The sequence below is a fragment of the Tigriopus californicus genome, chromosome 5 (assembly GCF_007210705.1).
Source record: "Tigriopus californicus strain San Diego chromosome 5, Tcal_SD_v2.1, whole genome shotgun sequence".
Taxonomy (NCBI): domain Eukaryota; kingdom Metazoa; phylum Arthropoda; class Copepoda; order Harpacticoida; family Harpacticidae; genus Tigriopus; species Tigriopus californicus.
The window spans coordinates 9,431,489-9,449,783 of NC_081444.1; the positions used below are offsets into that span (position 1 = coordinate 9,431,489).

An 18,295-nucleotide genomic window follows, 5' to 3' on the forward strand; every position below is an offset into this window, starting at 1 on the left:
ACCTCCGAGTCAGGCGCTTGGACGTTATCCAGTATGAAAATACCCTGACCATGGTGGCCAGCAGACGCTCGTTATGCGTAACCTCCTTAAAACCTTACCTCAGAGGTAGGAGCGTCTAAAAACCGGGCTCTGGTTAGTATTGCAAAATGACATTAAGGGGCGACCTTAAGATGCGTATTCTACTCACCATTGATATATTGATAGAAATTATCCTGGTCAACAAAGCGAACCCAATTATGTACGGTTCACCGGCGTGTCTTCACACAAATGAGAGGAATCAGATTGCAGAAGTCCGAAAATAAACATGGACTACTGGCGTTTGCTTCTCTTTGGGCAGAGTTCCAGTTGGAGGTTAAAGCAACAATAGTATGATTAAACCCTTCGGCTTTGGTAATGAGATTCGACCATAAACCTTTTTGCGTTAGTTGCTGCAGAGAATGCGTACGTCATTGATATACATACGTATGATATTTTGGAGCGTGTTTGCCAAGATATGATAAGTAAAGCTTACTCGCACATACCGCGGAAAAAGGTTTGAAGTGCATCGTCTAACATAGGCTTTAGGGTAATAAAAGCTGTAGTACATATCATGTGGTGAATATGGGTGCACTTTTGCTTTGGGGTCAACAAAAGCAGTTTCCTTCATCTTTGGCTAGACCAGAGTGACCTTTAACTAGAGGAGTGACCATCAGCCGAACTAGGCCGATTTTACTTTTTGTCAAAGCTCTTTGACGGGTGCAAAAGTAGAAAAAGGAAAGAAAGTGCTGTCATTTGAGGGCAAACTTCACTGCTTTTATTATATTCATAACTATCTGTCCTTAAAATCCTAGACTTTTACAACATAAACCAGAAGCTTTGTAAGTAAGTAAGTAGTAAGTAAGATATCAAAACAATATTTTTTCTCTTTTCAATCGTTGTTTCATACCGTATGGAAGAATCTCTTGTAATATTTGGACAGGAGTTGAAATAGTGTTATCATAAGGTGGCCTAGATTGGTTACTTGCCGTGTCCAATCCACTTGTTACAGGCATCCTTGGCTAGACTGACTTGTCGGCTCACAAGATGGGCTTTTTAAAGAGAACTTGCATACCTCGTCTTAATTCCGCACCACTTCTACGACCAAATGGAAATAAAACCGTGATTACGAATGCAAATACATCCTTGCTTGTTAATTATCCATGCAATTCTGTTTTGCCGCTATGTTTCTTTTGTCGTATTAGTTTGCTTCATAGATTGTTCTTTGTCATCGCAAAGCCTACCAACGAAGTTTAGAACCTCACTGAACAATTCCAAGGCATTAAACAACGAAGCAACGATGGCAACTGTGGTGAATTTTGATGCTTAAGTTGGTAAAATTAGATTTGCATCTAAAGCAATTGGAAAGAAATAGCTCGTTAGCAAGCTCTAGAGAATGGAGCTCAAGACATACAGCAAGCAGAGTTGATGAATTTTCGGAGTGGAAGTAATCGGGTTATCCACATTTCATTCTTAATGCAAACCAAAGACGTTACTCATGAGAGCACCGGGATTCACGAGCCCATCAACCATACTATTTATCTTTGGACTTTCTAATGTGTGTGGCTAGGTTTAGATGTCTCCTTGACTTGGGTGTCTTCTTGACCACTGAAAACGTTTTTTAGTACAATCATCTTCTTCAAGTTGCCAAGGTTAAGTTTGAGACTCATGCTAATAGTTTTGAAATAGTCCCTGATCTAGAAGTGATCAAAACTGACGGATGAAAGATGAAAAACTCGTTTATTTGAAGTCAAGGAAAGTGCGAGCAATTGATTAGTAATTTCAATCGAAGCATTATAACATTCAACATCCTAGAATCCAGATTAGTTCAATCAGTGAAGTCCTCCTCTCTTTCTTTTCACCTTCATGCATTGAGCAATTTGATTCCATTTTACATTCGTAGGGAATAGGAACTGCGAGGTAGGAGTTAAACAAACTCTAGCTGCCACCAAAAAAGGAAAAAGAGCGTTACCATGACTTTTTTGCTTCATTCAAAACTTTTAAAATCATGTAAAGACAGATACAAACAAAAGTGATTAAACTTCTTATGAATGATTTGAGTTTATGCGAGATTGTAAAATAAGAATGATGAGTAGAGACTTTTTTTAGTGTGCAGTTTAAATATCTTGTCATTTTGGGGCATTTTTAAACATTAAGGTGGTTTTGGCCAAATTTCCGAAAAGAATACAGTTTCGGTGTCTTAGAATCCTAAACTTGGACATTTTTCTGTCAAATTGTTTTACCAAACAATGCATCTTGGTATTTATGTTGCACTTTCATACTTCGGCGAGTCATTTGTTACATTTGTTTTTAGTTAGGAAATTCAGCTCTGCCTCCAGTGGTGCGTTTTTTTGTTACAATTCTGAATTTAACTTGGTAATGAACAAGACTGTTCATGTAGTTTGTCTTAGCATTGCATTTATCCAAATCTTGGCGACGTTTTCTTTAGCAAGATACAGTGCAAAATATGAAAAACAATCTTTTTCTAACTCGTCTTAAAAAAAAATTATAAAAGAGTGTTAATAGTTCGTGGTATCTGAAATTTAGACCTTTGGGAGGAGGATGCTTTTTAAGAAGTTGCAATGTTGGCTTTAGCAAAGATTGCAACACCCAATTTGAGATTGATAAAAGTGTAAATAAAATAATCCATTTAGTACAGCCTCTTTTCAACACAACGGGGGCCATTTAACTTTCGTAAATTATTGATAGTTGACAAATTCAATACAAGTATTGTAAACTTGCTTACTTAGTAAGACTGTTTTGGCTCAATTGAAAATTTATCATAAAAACTCAGTGGTGTACAGAGTCTCAAATATCACACTTACTATTGATTAAAGAACAATAGCAATTTATAATATCTGTGAATCAGATATTTGTATTTTCTTAATTTTCATAATTCTTAATTGCGAGTTTTTGTCTCATTGGACTAATATTTGACAACATATATGTCATGTATACTGGGATGGTAATTATTGGGCCTAAACCTAAACCCTGCTCATTCATCTAATGGACATTCGCCTCAAATGGCGACCCTTGAACCCAGAATGGGCCCTCAATGACCAAAGATGTCAACATAAACTGCACTTACATTCAAATATATTGTTTGATTGTTGTTGCAGCCTATCACCCTATAGAACCCTCAATAGGAGTAATGGGATCAAATGATTATCAAAATTAAATGAAGGGTACCAGAAAGCTTGGAAAGTAAAGGCAATAGTGAATTTCCAAGTAATGAGCTATTATCAATCAAAAAGATTGCCTTAGTTTGATGTGAGAATAATCAGGGAGATATTTTGAGGCTAGCTAATGGTTTCCAAACATGCCATTACTAATGTGATATCATTGGAAAGAAAACAACTCTATTAATATCCTTCTGTGATTATTTATTTGATGGTAGCAATAATCCACTTCTTTTTGGATTTTTGATGTTGCTGAATGTCTCATTCAAATTTACCATGATTTCTTGTTTGATAACTTGTTCAGGATAGAGCTTGCAGAGTTGGAAAATAGCACTGTTAACTTATTAACATCAATTGTTGTTTAGGGTTCTTTCTTTACAATGACGCAAGAACAAACGTTAAAACAGGGTTTACTAACGCTGTCTTTCCTTTTTTGCCGCGAGCGAGATGTCTCATTATGAAACAAGCAGTCCCCATACACTGAACGTTGACAAGTTTGGAGTAAAATTGCTGATCAACCCTACATTTAGGTGCTAGCAAGGTCACCCATATCTAGTTCAGGTATTTTTTGCATATGAATGTAAACTCATTGTAAGATTTCTTTAAGCACTATATTGCTATTTATGAATTGAAAGTCCTTTTTCATGCGTTTTAGCTTCAAAATGCCCCGGCTATAATAACTAAACTCAGATTCACAGATTTTCCCAAATGTATATCTTTAATATTAAAAGAACATTAAATTTTATCATTATTTTTCTTCTTTTGTTTTAAATTAGCTCGTAATTTTATATACTACACCTTAAAACCCTCGAAATATGTCATTTTGGTAAATTATTTTGGAGTGATCAAATGTACCCCTAGACACAAACTTCTAGAAGTATGGACTGTGAACTAGCTTCTTGATCATGGCGAATCTGAACCACTTTTCGAATTAAAGTAATAAAATAAGAAATGTAGATCTCCTCAATTAAAGGCGGGTCATTTTTATTCCTCAAGCGATACCTGTGCGTGCCCCAATATGCCAACAATGCATGGACGCATTTTCTATGCGAAAATGAGCCCCTCACCATCGGGCTGGCAAGGTTAGTGCCCAACATTGTTGGGAACCACACCTTTCCAGAGGTGATGTCCGGACACAAGGTGTCCTTCCCGGTCAAGGACTTGCTAACACCTTATTGTTCTTGGCCTGACTTCCCTTTGGAGTATTGGCGGTCACGCACCTTTGTCCGGCTCCCGGCCTACATAATATCATCAACGACGGAAGTTGACAAAGGATCTGTTCAATCTGACCCACTCACTCTGTTGCAATAAACAAGATTTTCATTATTTACCTCTACCCACTTGTTTATGTGCTGTACTATCGGCAATTCCCCTTTTCACTTTTACCACGCGGATTGAACAATACTAGTCATACTCACTGTGATATCATTTTCTGGTCAACTATTTTATTGCTTTTACCGTTTTGACACTTTTCTTTTATAACATATTATCTTAAATTCACAATGTATGTATAGTGCTTATACACCATCTTCATATTTATTTTTGCGCCATGACATGATCATTTGAAAGTTTTGAGGTACGTAAGTTTACATCTCAGTTAGAAATCTATAAAGCAAAAAAATCTTTGCGGTTTTGCGAGTGAGCATAATGCCTAGATCTATTTTTGGGGGCATTTCCATTAAAACTTGAGAAGTTATTTTGACCACTGGGGGTAAGGAAGCTCGAAAAATAGGTTCACTAGCACCATCAAGCACGGTTCCTTTACATTTTGCATATTTGTAACTCAGGCAGGCAACCACACTGTTTCGCAGTTTTGCACGTTTTGCCCATTCCTAATCATGTTTTCACATTTCTTTATACCTTCGTAACTTTCTTTAATTGTGCCTTTTTTTCTTATTGCCCAACTGATCACCGCACCAAGAGCGAGAATTAACGGAATGCAATGAAGTGTTGGTGAGATGAAATGGATCTCTTTTCTATTCCATTCTCTTTTAAGATGAACATAAGTGACGAAGTATGACCATATTTCTACCCAGATCATTTGCCTGTCATCTGGCTGTCAAGCTAAAAGTTGTGAAGAGTATCAGTTTCAGGTCCAAAAAGACAAGCCACGTCACATGAGTTCACGTGGTTGATACATTTGATACATTTTTTGCCCTCAATCGTACATTCTTGCACTTTTGTGTTAGGTTTTTGCACCAGTTTTCTCTGAAAGGTTCCGCGGTTTTGCACGTTTTGCCCCTTCCTAGTCATGAGCTTGGTGTCTTGGCTAGATTAATGTCAATTACAACGATTGGTTTGGATTAGAGGGCTTATCACTAGCCCTCTAGCTTGGATAACGAAATTTCCGCGTCAATATCTTATGGCTTCATTGGAATACACGCCTAAGCATGTAGTCCCACGGGACATGAGAATTTTGCGTGTCCGTGTACTCGTGGACTTATTGAATCACAAGCTGGATGACGGGTTGGCTTCCCCCACAATTTACGGCCCCGTTTCTGTCGAGGCCATTCGTTTGTCAGCGTGTTCTTGCCAAAAACCTATCCACCACTGCTACTACCTTTTGGCACTTCTTAACTTCATCATATTTCTCCGTTTGTGATTTCAGATAAAGCATTTTTTGTACGTACTGTCAGCCATAAAGTAAAGAAAAGAAAGAACGATGAGCTCCAGGTCTCGCTCTTTCGTTTATTTTGGCGCGTTATTGGTGACACATGAGGTTCCAAATGGGGGAGACGTCCTAACCAGACTTTCGTATCTGTTTGTACCTGCGTCCTCTTGAGCATTTTCCTTTTCAAAGGCTTTTAGACCTATCGGATGGTAATTTGAGCTCGGAAGCAGTCGATATTGATTGCAAAATGAGATGTCAAGTAAGTGAAAAAACAACTTGATAATCAGAATAGGCAAAGAACGATGGTAAACGTATTAAAAAGACAACAGGGAGGGGTTGAGTGATTGATTGAGTGACTGAATGAATGATCTCATTTTGTCAGCTCGGCTACGTACCAGGTTGACTCGTTTTTATCCCTATTACGTCCTCATGAGTTTCCAGTCCAAGTGAAATTGGCATTGGAGTCACTTCGATTTATGAGGCCCTCTTCACATTATGATGGCTTGGTTTGTTATCCTTCGAGTTTTATGAGATCGTTTGTTCCCGTCCTTCGATTGCATTGCTGCCAAGGTAAGGTGTTAGTAGTACGTATGTATGAGTACATTCCCGTAGCTAGATCGAGCTGAAACGGGAGTCGAACTTGGACAATATAAATTGCATCTCTGTCAAGCTGGACCTGAGGGGCTCTTCATTTCAAGTGTCAAGTCTCAGCGGGTTCGTCAGCACCTAAAACGTTGGGTGAAAGAAAGATTTTGATGCTTTCCTCTATCCATGGATCCAACGTACCTTTTCATTCTTTTCTTCTTTCCAACTGGGGGCTCTCAAGTGTACGTGGAAGAGGAAGAAGAAGAAATCTCTGAGTGGGATCACTTTAAAGCGCGGATGTGTTCGAAAAGATCGACCGCCTTCCACTCCGACGCGACCGGATAGAATTCAAGGCCCAAAAGAAAAAAACGAAGGAATATCATCAATTCTGCCCGAGCCGAAAACGAGCGAGCATAACAGCAATTCGTTCGTTCGTTCGCTCGTTCGTTCGTTCGTTCGTTCGTTCATTCGCTCATCCATCCATTAAGGATAAGGGTTTTCTGGAAATGTCATTCCGGGGGAGAATGGGAGAACGTACCGAGAATTAAGAAGTGAGCGTTCAAACCCGCTACGTGTAGTCACTTTAGATGAGTGGGTACACTAATAGCCTACCCTTGAGGTGTCGTTATGTTGTGACGAGGAGAAGTGATGAAAGCCCATAACTCTCGGCTTGACAACTGGTGGAGCACATGGCCTTTGAGGAGGCCCAATAACGGCCCGGTGTCGGGCATATACATTTGTGAAAGTGATTCCCAGAATCCTGGTGTCAGGAGAAGTAAATCCGGTCAACAGGCTTGGAACTCGGATCCCACTCGACGGGATCGAGGATTCATTCATTTGAAGGCGAATCCTCACGGCATTCAGAGGAACAATGGACAAGCCGTGGCTGGAGAAGGTCATCGGGTGGGTTCGCCCAAAGTGGGCTCGGAGTTCGTATTGGAAAAGCTTCGATTGGCCAGCTTGTTTCGTCATTACTACCCGGAAGGCCATTGGGGTTACGTGATTCTGGTCTCAGCCACGCTGTGCCATTTCTTCATGAATGGATTTCAGCTTAGTTTTGGTACGGCCAGCCTTCACATAGGAAAGCGGTTTCTAAACCGCACGTCAGATTCGATGGGAGGAAATACCATAGCCTTGGGTAAGTCCAAAATCGGAAATTGAAAAGACGTCCATTTTTATGATCTGAGACTTCACTATCCTCTGGAGAGGAAAATGAAGTTACAAGTACTTTTTCGCTTTTTCTAAACCTTTCTGGAAAGAGGGGTAAATTTGAGCTCCCAGTATGAAGGATGCTCAAAAGTAGGCAGCTTTTGAACTTTATTAAGTGGAAAATGACATAAAACTTGTTTTGGTGGGCCACCGCTCTCTGGCTGGATCTGGACTTTTATTGAATTGGTGCGCTACTGAGGCGATGAGGCGAGCTGTAAATTATCGCTCCACTAACATAAATGAATAAATGATACCCTCCTCCTCCTCCTCTCGAACTCCCCCGCCTCCCCCCTTAAACCCTCAGTGGGCAATATCTGACAGTGTTAATTTGCTCCCGTATTTCCAACATGAGAATATGATACTCTTTTATATGATATTCTTTTTGCCCTTTCCATTGTATGAGTGTTGCATTTCATGATTACGCTCTAAAGGATTCCCAATTCGCCTGTTGGTTGGTGTATTTGAATTAAAGGGATGTTCTGAGTTTTGGACTTGACTTTCAAGTTCTCGAGAATAATCCGTCTGGATGAGTGCCTTGAGACCAGCACTCTAGTTCACAAAACGAGGTTAAAGATCGGCATAAGAGGTGGGTGGGCGTGAGGGAAACGTGGATTGCGCCTGGAAGGCAGAAAGTACTGTTTAGCCGGAGATGATTAATCACACTTTAGGCCAAAGTCTTACCAAACGATGAGTGTTTAGTTACTCTTGTATATGTTAGGCATTATCCACATACTGATCAGAAAGTCGAATCAGGCAATTACGAAATTCATTTTTCAAATTGTCAACACTGGAAGGATACGTACACGTCTTCAAACGACTTTAAAGCTTCATGGTTTAACATTCCACATCCCAACCAAGGAGCTATATTAAAAATATTGTGATCTCCCCAAAGCTCCACATGCGCCCCAATCCCATTGTTGTGAGTGACAATGCTCCAAGTGAACAGATTAGCTCTAAGATGTGCATTCAAGTGATGGTGGGGGCTTTCCAGGTCGAGCAGTGCAGTTTCCCGAGGCGTCAAAAGTACCCGTAGGCGTGTAGGAGTGTGTGTGTGTGTGTGCGTGTGTGTGCGTGTGTGTGCGTGTGTGTGCGTATGTACGTTCCAGAACATTCACACGAGTTGTGTTACTTGTGTTACTACACATTACTTCGAGAGCCTTGAAGAAGGAGAATTAATTACGCCCAAGGAGATGGTAAACAAAGCTTTACAGATGTTACTTCCAAGATTTGCCCTGGCACAGATCCGAATCGCTCCCCAAAGTGGGATGAGTGAGTTCCAATGGATTCACTTTCTTAGCCCGGCTTTCACTCCTTCCAAGAACGAGAAAACAAAGAAAATACGAACTGCAACGCATCCAAGGGACCTTAAGGTCAAAGAGCTGATTGAAGTGAAATCGGGTCCGACAGATAGAGTTGGATGTGCCCTGGTTGTTCCACTTAATCTGTGTCTTTACATCTTGACCCATGTTTCCACATACTGTACACGCATATTTGGCTTGGTTGGCGGCGGCAACTGCGGCGACTGCGGCTGCAGTGGCAGAAATGATTCTCAAAGAAGAGGCTGAATTCTGATGACATCCAGCACAATGCTCATTCATTAGTTGAGATTGGATTTTGGAAATCTTATTACAAGAGATCATTTGATCATTCGTTGAAACCGGTGGTTTCAAATCGATATGATACGCATTTCAGGAAACGGGTTTTAAAGCCTTTCCATTGGAAGCCTATGAAATTCCTGCATGGTTTCCCACTTGGGGCATGCCGAAGCTGTTACATTGATTTCATCAGCCTTTCCAGCTGCCGTCATCTTTTATTTCTCGGCCAATCTGCCCTCATGATGTCCGTTCTCGTCTCTCAGACTAATAATTCACTCCGACGGTCATCCTTGATTTGACCATCAAAACGGATAGCTGTGTGGTTTTTCCGATTTTTGAGGAGCTTGCTGCCACGACCCCTTGGGTTTTTTTCCTTTCTCGTGTTGACGTCATCTGTTACTCGTACATATTGGTCGAGCATCCCATTTGACTTGGTTACCAAACTTGCCCTCTTGACCCTTGAAGCCGAGCTTTGAAAGATGTCATGGGAAGGGAGAGGGGAAAAGTTCCCGAGTTGACATCAGTATTGGTGGCGCAAGATAAGTCCATTTACGTATTTGGAGAGTGGTGGCAACAGATGAGGCCATCGATGAGAGAAAGCACTCCGCCCAGAAAGTAGATCAAGAGCTACTTGTGAAAGTCAAAATAAGTACTCGGACCAATTTGGATTGGAGACGAATTGGAAGCCGTTGATGGGGATGGCCACCACAGTACTTACGTACGTAAAACGTTTATCCCGAAAGTCATAAGCAAAAAGTGCAACTGTAATTCGCAAAAGCAAGAATTATTTCTTCTTTTAAATTGCACGTCATAAATACAAGGTTCAATTAATTATAAGTGAAAAAAAAACGTCATGGAATATCGCTGACAAATCCAGTTAATTGGTCAATCGCTGACAGAATTCTCAAAACGTTGATATCAAGGGCGTCAAATAGCCTGTAGAATAGCATACAAAAATGTCGTATAGTGACGTGAAAACTTGCCAACGGTAAAAAGTGTGTCATGGGCCGTTCATGCTCTTTTGGGCGGCTGGGACTAGTTTGGACTCTCTGCATGTCAGTCTAAACTTTTGAATTTTATAATTCCACTGACCTGATCGTCTCTGGCCCGTACGTATCTTGAGCGGCAAAACTCAACTCAATTCGATCACCAATTCTATCGACAAATGTGAACCTAAGCATCTTTACTTTGATTCAAAACAATAGCATTCATTATTCAGACCATGGTAATGCTGAAAAAAGGCAAAAGAAAAACAATGACGTCCCAAACTATTCCTAACCGCCTTAAACTGCACAAAAGGTCTTATGACAGGCTTTTTGCCGCTGCCGGTAAAAACCTGATGGAATCAACTAAACCTTCAAAATCATCACTTTTTAACTTGCATTCGCTGCCGTAGCCCTAAGGCAAAATCTTTGGATTAGTGGTGCTCGGTTTACAAGTGGCTGGAAAACAAGCTTTAGAGCACCAGTGAAAAGAAAGTACGGCTGCACAGGTCAAATTTGACTTTCAATGCTTATTTAAGTTTGGATTTCAAAAGGTGTGCATGGTCAATAATATCTTTAACGTGTTTACCGTTTCGTGTCATCGTCTTGTTTGAAGAGAAGGTCGGGCAATCCCTCACTTTTCTTTTTTCTTCTCAAACTCTCCGGCGTGAGAAAAGCCAAGCTTGCCAAACACATCTTGATCCTATTGACTTCTTTCAAACCAAGCATTTTTTTTCAAACTTAGTGCAAAGAAAGTGACGTCCATTGAACAAACAACTATTGCTCAATTTGAATTTAAAGACGAGTGGTGGAGGTTCTCCAAGAGCAGAATTGCATGATCTATGCACTCTATGGTATATACCTGATGTATGATACAATCAAAGGGGTACGGGCCTCGTGAATATTCTTCACACTCAACATTTCGTTGGTGTTTTTTCTTCCTTAGACCATTTTTGCCAAATAGAGAAATTTCATCGAAAATACTGGAGAGGAAAGTGACGGTGAAATATTAAGCGTATCTCGGCTTAGGATCTTGTTGAAACCCCCAGACTTATTTGCTTCAACATCTAACTGCGACGATTAATATTGCAAAACAACCTTTTTGTCAATGCTCTCGTAAAAATAGAAATCATTCATCCTTCAGACTCGCTTAGGCACTAAATATAGTATTGTCCTCTTCAAAATTATAATTCGGCTAAGCATATTAGCATCTTTGAGAGTATTTAGTAAGTGAAATATTCCTAACGAGATATCGCAAATTATTCATGCCCAATTCTCTTTTTGAAGGCAAGATGAAGAGTCGAAAACCAGACCACATGATTTCGTTTAGTTGTCGGTTTCATTGAGTGATTGGGATGATCCACTAGAGCAGGGTTCCAATCCATTGGATAAAGCTAAATCAATTGGAATTATGATCACAAACAGAGCATAAGTAGATTGCTTTTGAAGAACTTTTCAATGAAACTGTTTAAAATAAGTTTGAAGAACACGATTTGTTTCATCAATATTATCATAAACTATCAAACAAAATCCATTAATCCGTCCATTTTTCCATCAATGAATGAGGGATCATGGGGTCATATCGATTTATCAAACTAACCCTTCTTTCGTTCCGAATCAGTTTGGAATGATAGCCGCTAACATTCTGTTAGCGTTTGCATTTTGAAGCTGTACTTTACCAAAGCACGAGTTTTATGATCTACATAATCGATAGGGAAGCATTTAGCTGACTCACTTATTTTCGAGCTCTATTTGGAAACGCCTTATACGTTCCTCCCATACCCTAATTATTGATAGAGGTGGGCATCGATATCTGAAATGCAAACGTTGTTAATTGATAGTTGCTTACTTACAAACTAAGACACAAAAGAAAGTCAATCATTAACAGTTTATCGTTAATTTGGCCCAATGGGTGTCGGAGCTGACTGTCACCTTTTTCTGTTGGTGGAAAAAGTAAATAAAAAAGGACATCAATACAACGTCAGGAAACTGAATTTTAAACAATGTCTGAAATCTAAGTTAGGTAATTAGGAATTCGAAAATTAACATTTTATGGGTTTAAAGAGAGTGAAGGAAGGCAATTTAGTTGATTGACTAAAAATGTCACTTGTTCACTTCTCGTTAACAACAACAAACGAACATCATTAATCCGCAATTGGAAGCCCACCTTTGGTTAAAGGCAAGAAAGAGTTGTTAAACGAGTGTTCGCAACTTCTTCCAAGTACCAAAATGACTTGTCAAGTTAGGTTTCAAATGCAGTCATGCTCTTCTTCAGGCCAAAGTGCTATGCTATTTGTGCCAAGTAGGGCATAAATTCAGTTATAATTTAACCTTCAGAATAAAAAAAAAAAGGATTGAATAATCCATACGGGACCTCAATGCAGTTCTTTGTTCTAAATCAGATGTTCAGGTCGGAACTTTCTCACCTCAGTTATGATCGTGCTGTCTAGATTTCAAAAGCCAGAACTTAAAACAACGTAGACAGATGTATTGGCCTAAAAGCAGTCTCAAGTATCGAAATTTGATAAGATTCTATGGCCAAAAGGCAATGGCAGAAATCTTCCACATAAAAAGCTCTGCCATCTTTATACATCTTATTACAGAAATCCTTCGGTAAGGTTCTCTATGCAGAGCATATCCTCTCAGGCTATGCTCAAAGTCCTTTCACTGGCCAGTATCCTACGTCTACAAAAGAAATTTTCATACCAGACCCCTAATCTTGATCTTAAATAGAACGGACGTGAAGTTCTATCCCTCTATGTATGTATATCAGATTTAGGGTGTGTCCCTCTGGACGTAACAGTATTGTTGTGATTCATACATGCACTGAGCTACGTTTGTCATTGTTTTTTTTTCGAAATGTGTGCATTAGACTTGCCGTGACTAATTGGATTATAATTTGTACCAAAAATATCCAATATGCCTATAAAGCCAACCAGGTGAGGAATCAGTAGAACAACATTTGTGCTATATAACACTGGTTGGACGCGCTTCGAGGTCATCTAGCAAATAAGGCCACACATTAGTGCTGTTGATTTGAGTGAAATTGGTCCTGGAAGTATGAATAAATCCGACTTCGAATGAAAATAGTTAACCGGTGTGTACAGTAATTAACACCGAGTAAGTGTAAGGACGTTCGAACGCTAGAACCACTCCCTTTTCCCACTCCAGCTGTACTTCCATAAAATCTTATCAGAGAGCTCTACCTACACACATGACATGTAAAGTATGTATCAGAAAACGAATGATTTTTAAATTAGGAATTTGAGCGCCAGCCAGACATTTCCCAACCAAGATATCACCAGTTTTTGCCCTTCTTTTCAATTGATCCAACGCTTGACCAATGACGGAATTCAAATTCACGGATCACGACCTGTCTCTCCTGGGGCTACCTGGTGCCCTCAGTTTATCAAATGGATTAGTATATTAGTACGGCCTGTCTATTTCTTACACAGACCAGTGCGTGTGAACAGCAGATCTCTTCCTGCTCCCTTGACTAGTGTCACATCTATCACACTCCATCGATGACGAAGAAGTCCTCTTTTTCTCGTAGTCTTCATCGTTGTTTTTTAGTTGTTGTTGTTGCTGTCATCGTTGAGTATAACCAGAGCTTCATATGAGTACAGGAGCAGCACTTTCGACCTTGCTTCTGGCCGTAGCAGACACTCTATCCGGCTATCAGAGATCATTCTTGTCATCGAGCCCATTTGACAAATGGCCCAGACCTAGCCGGCTAGTGCTACAAATACGTACGGTATGTCAACCCAAAAAAATACTGATTTCTATCCACCTTGGATATATAGCTAGTTGGACCCAATCACGCAATCATTCCAGTGCGTTTGTAAATGATGCGCTTGCATAATCTTGGCTTTCAGAAGACAGTTCCCCCGTGCACGGGTGCTGTGCCTATAGGCTGTAGAAGTACTACGTATGCTGCTCACTCGCATGGTGTTGGCGGCTCCATGTATGATAAATAGCCAATTGAAGGAGCGTCAACACCAAAAAGTTGACAAATCTGTCTGCATACATCTCTACAAGCCCTTAGATAGGAACGTCAAACTCTTTTCATTTCACAGTTAGTACTATTACTCACGTTTTTGTACTAATGTTTATAGTTGGTTATCTCACTTAACTGGCTTGAGTAGAGTAAGCTACAGGAATGGGAGGGGGGGTAGGAAGAGGAGGAGGAAAAGAGTTCGTCCTTGCTGAGAAAATGAGCCCAGATTTCTTTGTTTTGTTACCACGTGTTCAATTTCCTATCATTTTCTTTTCTTCATTCCCCATTCAAGATATGACACATCTGGTTGAAGAATGATAAGAGCGAAAGGTACGATTTTTTGGGGATGTTTTCGTAGTTGGTCATTGGCCCTTATTGGTCGGATGAATTCCTCCAGTTCTGTGCAATTCAGAAATCCGTGGGATCTGAACACCCTCTCACTCACTCAATCGCTCAATCACGCACACACACATGCACGCACACACTTACACTCACACTTGAAGTTGAAGAGGCTCCAGAGTTATTTGAAGGATTATGCTTTCAATGGATCTATTCGTAGGTAGAAATGAAACAGGTGCGACGACCGATAGGGGCGAGGATTAGGGAACACTTGGGCAAGGAATGACGCAATGGCGCAATGATGAGACGGTATGATGACATGAGGACGCAAAGAAGCCCGAGTGACTCGAGCTATTACGGTAGACGGTTAAGGGGTCAAGCGGAATTCCATGTGGGCCAAAAATGCAACATCTCATGTCTTATGCCGAAGGTTGCAAGCCACGCCATCGCTAGTAAGTGCTGGAGAATTCCAAATGCTGTCGGTCGTTGATCGGGTGAAGAAAAAAAAAACACCAACGTGAGATTGCAATCTGATAGTGAGTCAATTTGCTCCTTCTATCGTCCTTAAATGGGCGTCGTCGACGCGGTCGGTTGCGGTGGCCTTAATGTTGGAGGAATTGCCAATTCCCACATTGGCATGAATGGAAATGTTTTTTGCCAACCAGACGAAAAACATGGGACGTGATGACGATTGAAATCGATAGTGAACGACTAACTGTCCGAGTGGCCCAAATTTGAACAACCTGTTCCTCTTCCGTCTTCTTTCTCGAGCAAATCGATGCACGTACTTACTGCGCCAATGATTGTTCAAGTCAAATTGGCCCATCAAAATCAAGAGCACAGCTAACCAAGGGCATTCAAAAGCTAGGCTACTTCTGAGAAATGGTGATTCGGCGATTTCATCGCACATTCAATTCTTCGAATGAAGACTTGACAAAAACCGTGGTAGAAAATACCTCATTATTTTAGCGAGCAACTGGTTCGTGCGCCAACTCTGTTGATGAAATGACGGGTGACCCATTCGCAATTGAAATACCACTTGACCTCGAGGAGTTACCTTACGCAACTCAACTCGGAGGAATCAAAAACCGATTTTATTGAATTCCGCCCAACCATTTTAAACTAATGGACGAGTACGAGTACAATATTAGCTCTTTACGTAGGTTCAAGAACAAATCTGCTGCCGGTATACAAATGATAAGGCTAAATAAATGGAGGTAGAAATTATAGAAATTAATTCGCTTGAAAAATCTAGTCATGTCAAGAAATCCCCGCTCGTCGCCGATAAAACGAATGCGACCTATGAAAATGAAACGAGATTCATTTGTAAAGCGAACTAACGAGACCCTCGTATGGCATGTCTGTGCGGTAATTATTACAAGACGGGTTGCATGTTTGTACCAACAGCCTGTAGTACATGCTTTCAGACCGATGAAAAGTGGACAAAATTGAATTAGGTGAGAAAACTCGGGTGCTACCTAACTTTCCACTTTCTTCAAGTTATCCTACACATGCGTAGAGTTTAACTATCGTTGGTTATTGCCCGAATTTATTCAAGAGGAAAGCGCTGGATAAAAAGTGTCAATGCTCTCACTGTGCGAAAAAATTGGGGGACTATTTTGCGACCTCTAATACCTGAGAAATGTAGTAATGTCTTATATTTCTTACATAAATGTAAATGATACAATATAGTTTCTTTTTATTTCTAACGGAAAGACGCAGGAGCATTAGCCGAAATAAACCTGATGTTGAAGCCCAGCCGAATGGTGATAGTGCCCATTCTCATTGGCAGTAAAATGATCTCCTCAAATAATCGAGTATTTTGGTAATTTTAGTAATGAAAAGAGAGGCAAAAAATCTTGACCATCCACGACTCCCAAGTGAGACCAAAGGCGGCTTTTTAAGCCCTGACCCGTAAAATGGATTGCTAAACTGAACACAAGCGGTTGGAGGTCATTGGGGCTCTGAGCCTGCTTAATCCACCAAACCCCTCACATAAACATCATGGGCAACCCAATTCAAGTATGCTCGTCATCCTTGTCTTTTGGTTGGGCACTTTGGGTGCCAACTGTGCCAAAAGGAGGCACAGAACGTTAAACACCGATGCCCATACGTCCTGATGAGTTTCATATTGGAATCTATCCTTAAGGCCTTGGCTTCGTGCGAAGTCTCAATCACGAATGAAGATTCCTGGCCTTTCTCTCTTGATGGCTGAAAAAAAAAAATCTACGTGAGCGTCACACCCAAGGAAAAGTGGGGCCCTTCTATCCCAGCATGTGCTCAACTTATTCCCAAATCGTTCTCAGCAAGATACGCTCGCATAGTAGCCCTCATAAAGAGTTGGTTGTCTAGTTGCCTCCTGCCCTGGGCTGATCAATCGGCCAATTAACCTGTAGCATCGTGTTGCATCCCGCGCGCACTTTGTACATTTTGCCCAAAGTTGATCCGCTCCAATTGTTTGCTAACTCAAATATTAGCCTAACCACCATTTACTTGATAACCCCGACAATTGGTCATAGACTCTTGAGAAACTAGAACCGTTTGATATGTAATCGTTAACCATTCTCTTCACGATTAGATGATAATGGGCCTTCCTCGCAATGAGTTTCTATCGCTGTCTATGTCCATTGGGAGTCGTTTCAGTTGGAGGGAGTCTTTTGAGGGGACCTTTCGTACCTACCCTATGGTTGCTTGTACTGAGTGGGAATGAGGCGGCGCCAACAACAACAACAACAACAACAACAACAGCAACCATTTCAAGGTCCAGGAGTAGTGTGAGAAAAAGTATACATTGTAGTAGTGGCATCATGCAAATAGTAAATCGTATAACAAGGAAACGCCGGATATTGTTGTTCAATTTGTTTCGCAGTTGCCTGAACAGTGAGTGAGTGAGTGGTCTTCTGATGGATGGTCAAGGGTCTTTGACAATTGTTAACTGATCTGCCCATGACACACAAGTTTTGTATTTTTGATGCATTGTCAGTTTCCTTTCAAAAACTATGGGTACACACATTCACGCACAGACAGGTATACAGTTCGTAGAATATGTGTGAAGGTGCAGCTCCACGTTTTTTATTTGAATCCAATCAGGGGAATCATTTCGTCTTTAAGTCGTCTTTAAGATTGAATAATTTGACTTTGAATCCAATCAGGGGAATCATTTCGTCTTTAAGTCGTCTTTAAGATTGAATAATTTGACATTTATGTGTAGATAAAGGGCTACATCAAAATACTCTTCATAAAGTGCTTAACAAAGTCGAGAGCCCTCTTGTCACCCTAGATTTTAATTGACAAATTAATTCCCATTTCCATATTAGATTGATGAAAACAAAATCCACTTATTCTTACCAGATAGGAAATCCGATGTTATACCCAAATTACGACACGTGTTGTTCATTTACCAAGTCGTAGAGTGTTTCTGGTTCAAAATACTTTTTTTGAGAATGAAGGCTTGAGACTGCATGATCAGTCAAAGTCAAAGTCGGCCATTACGTCATCTGTGTAGGGGGGTATAACAATTGTACATTCAACTGTATAGGAGTGTCTCCTTACTGTAACGCTCTCCTGGGGAAAGGAGGTCGAGAAGGAGATTTGAACCGGGGACCTCCCTCACGCATTGTGCTCTCCTCTTTCCGTGTAATATTTTGCTTAGGCTGGATTCCTCGGTGTCACTAGCTGTGAAAGTCATGTTTGGCCAGGCATCTCAGGCATCTCAGGCCTCTCGAAGTAAAGGCTCACCACTGGTCGACCCCCATCGTGTCTTGGATCGTTAATTCAGTCAG

At 40.7% G+C, this 18,295-nt stretch overlaps 1 protein-coding gene and 1 long non-coding RNA gene across 2 annotated transcripts in view; one reads left to right on the plus strand and one right to left on the minus strand.

Moving 5' to 3' along the window:
* The window catches only part of LOC131881157 (uncharacterized), a 1,294-nt gene extending 935 nt beyond the window's left edge, over positions 1-359 (minus strand). The window contains exons 1-2 of the long non-coding RNA XR_009373340.1: positions 188-359; positions 3-115 (exon numbers count right to left, since the gene is read on the minus strand). This is a non-coding gene — a long non-coding RNA (uncharacterized LOC131881157). The remainder of the gene's footprint in view (positions 1-2; positions 116-187) is intronic.
* A 6,287-nt stretch (positions 360-6,646) lies between these two features.
* The window catches only part of LOC131880722 (monocarboxylate transporter 10-like), a 34,750-nt gene continuing 23,101 nt past the window's right edge, over positions 6,647-18,295 (plus strand). The window contains exon 1 of the mRNA XM_059227411.1: positions 6,647-7,528. Within this exon, the coding sequence (XP_059083394.1) occupies positions 7,039-7,528 (490 nt within the window). The 5' untranslated portion in view covers positions 6,647-7,038. The remainder of the gene's footprint in view (positions 7,529-18,295) is intronic.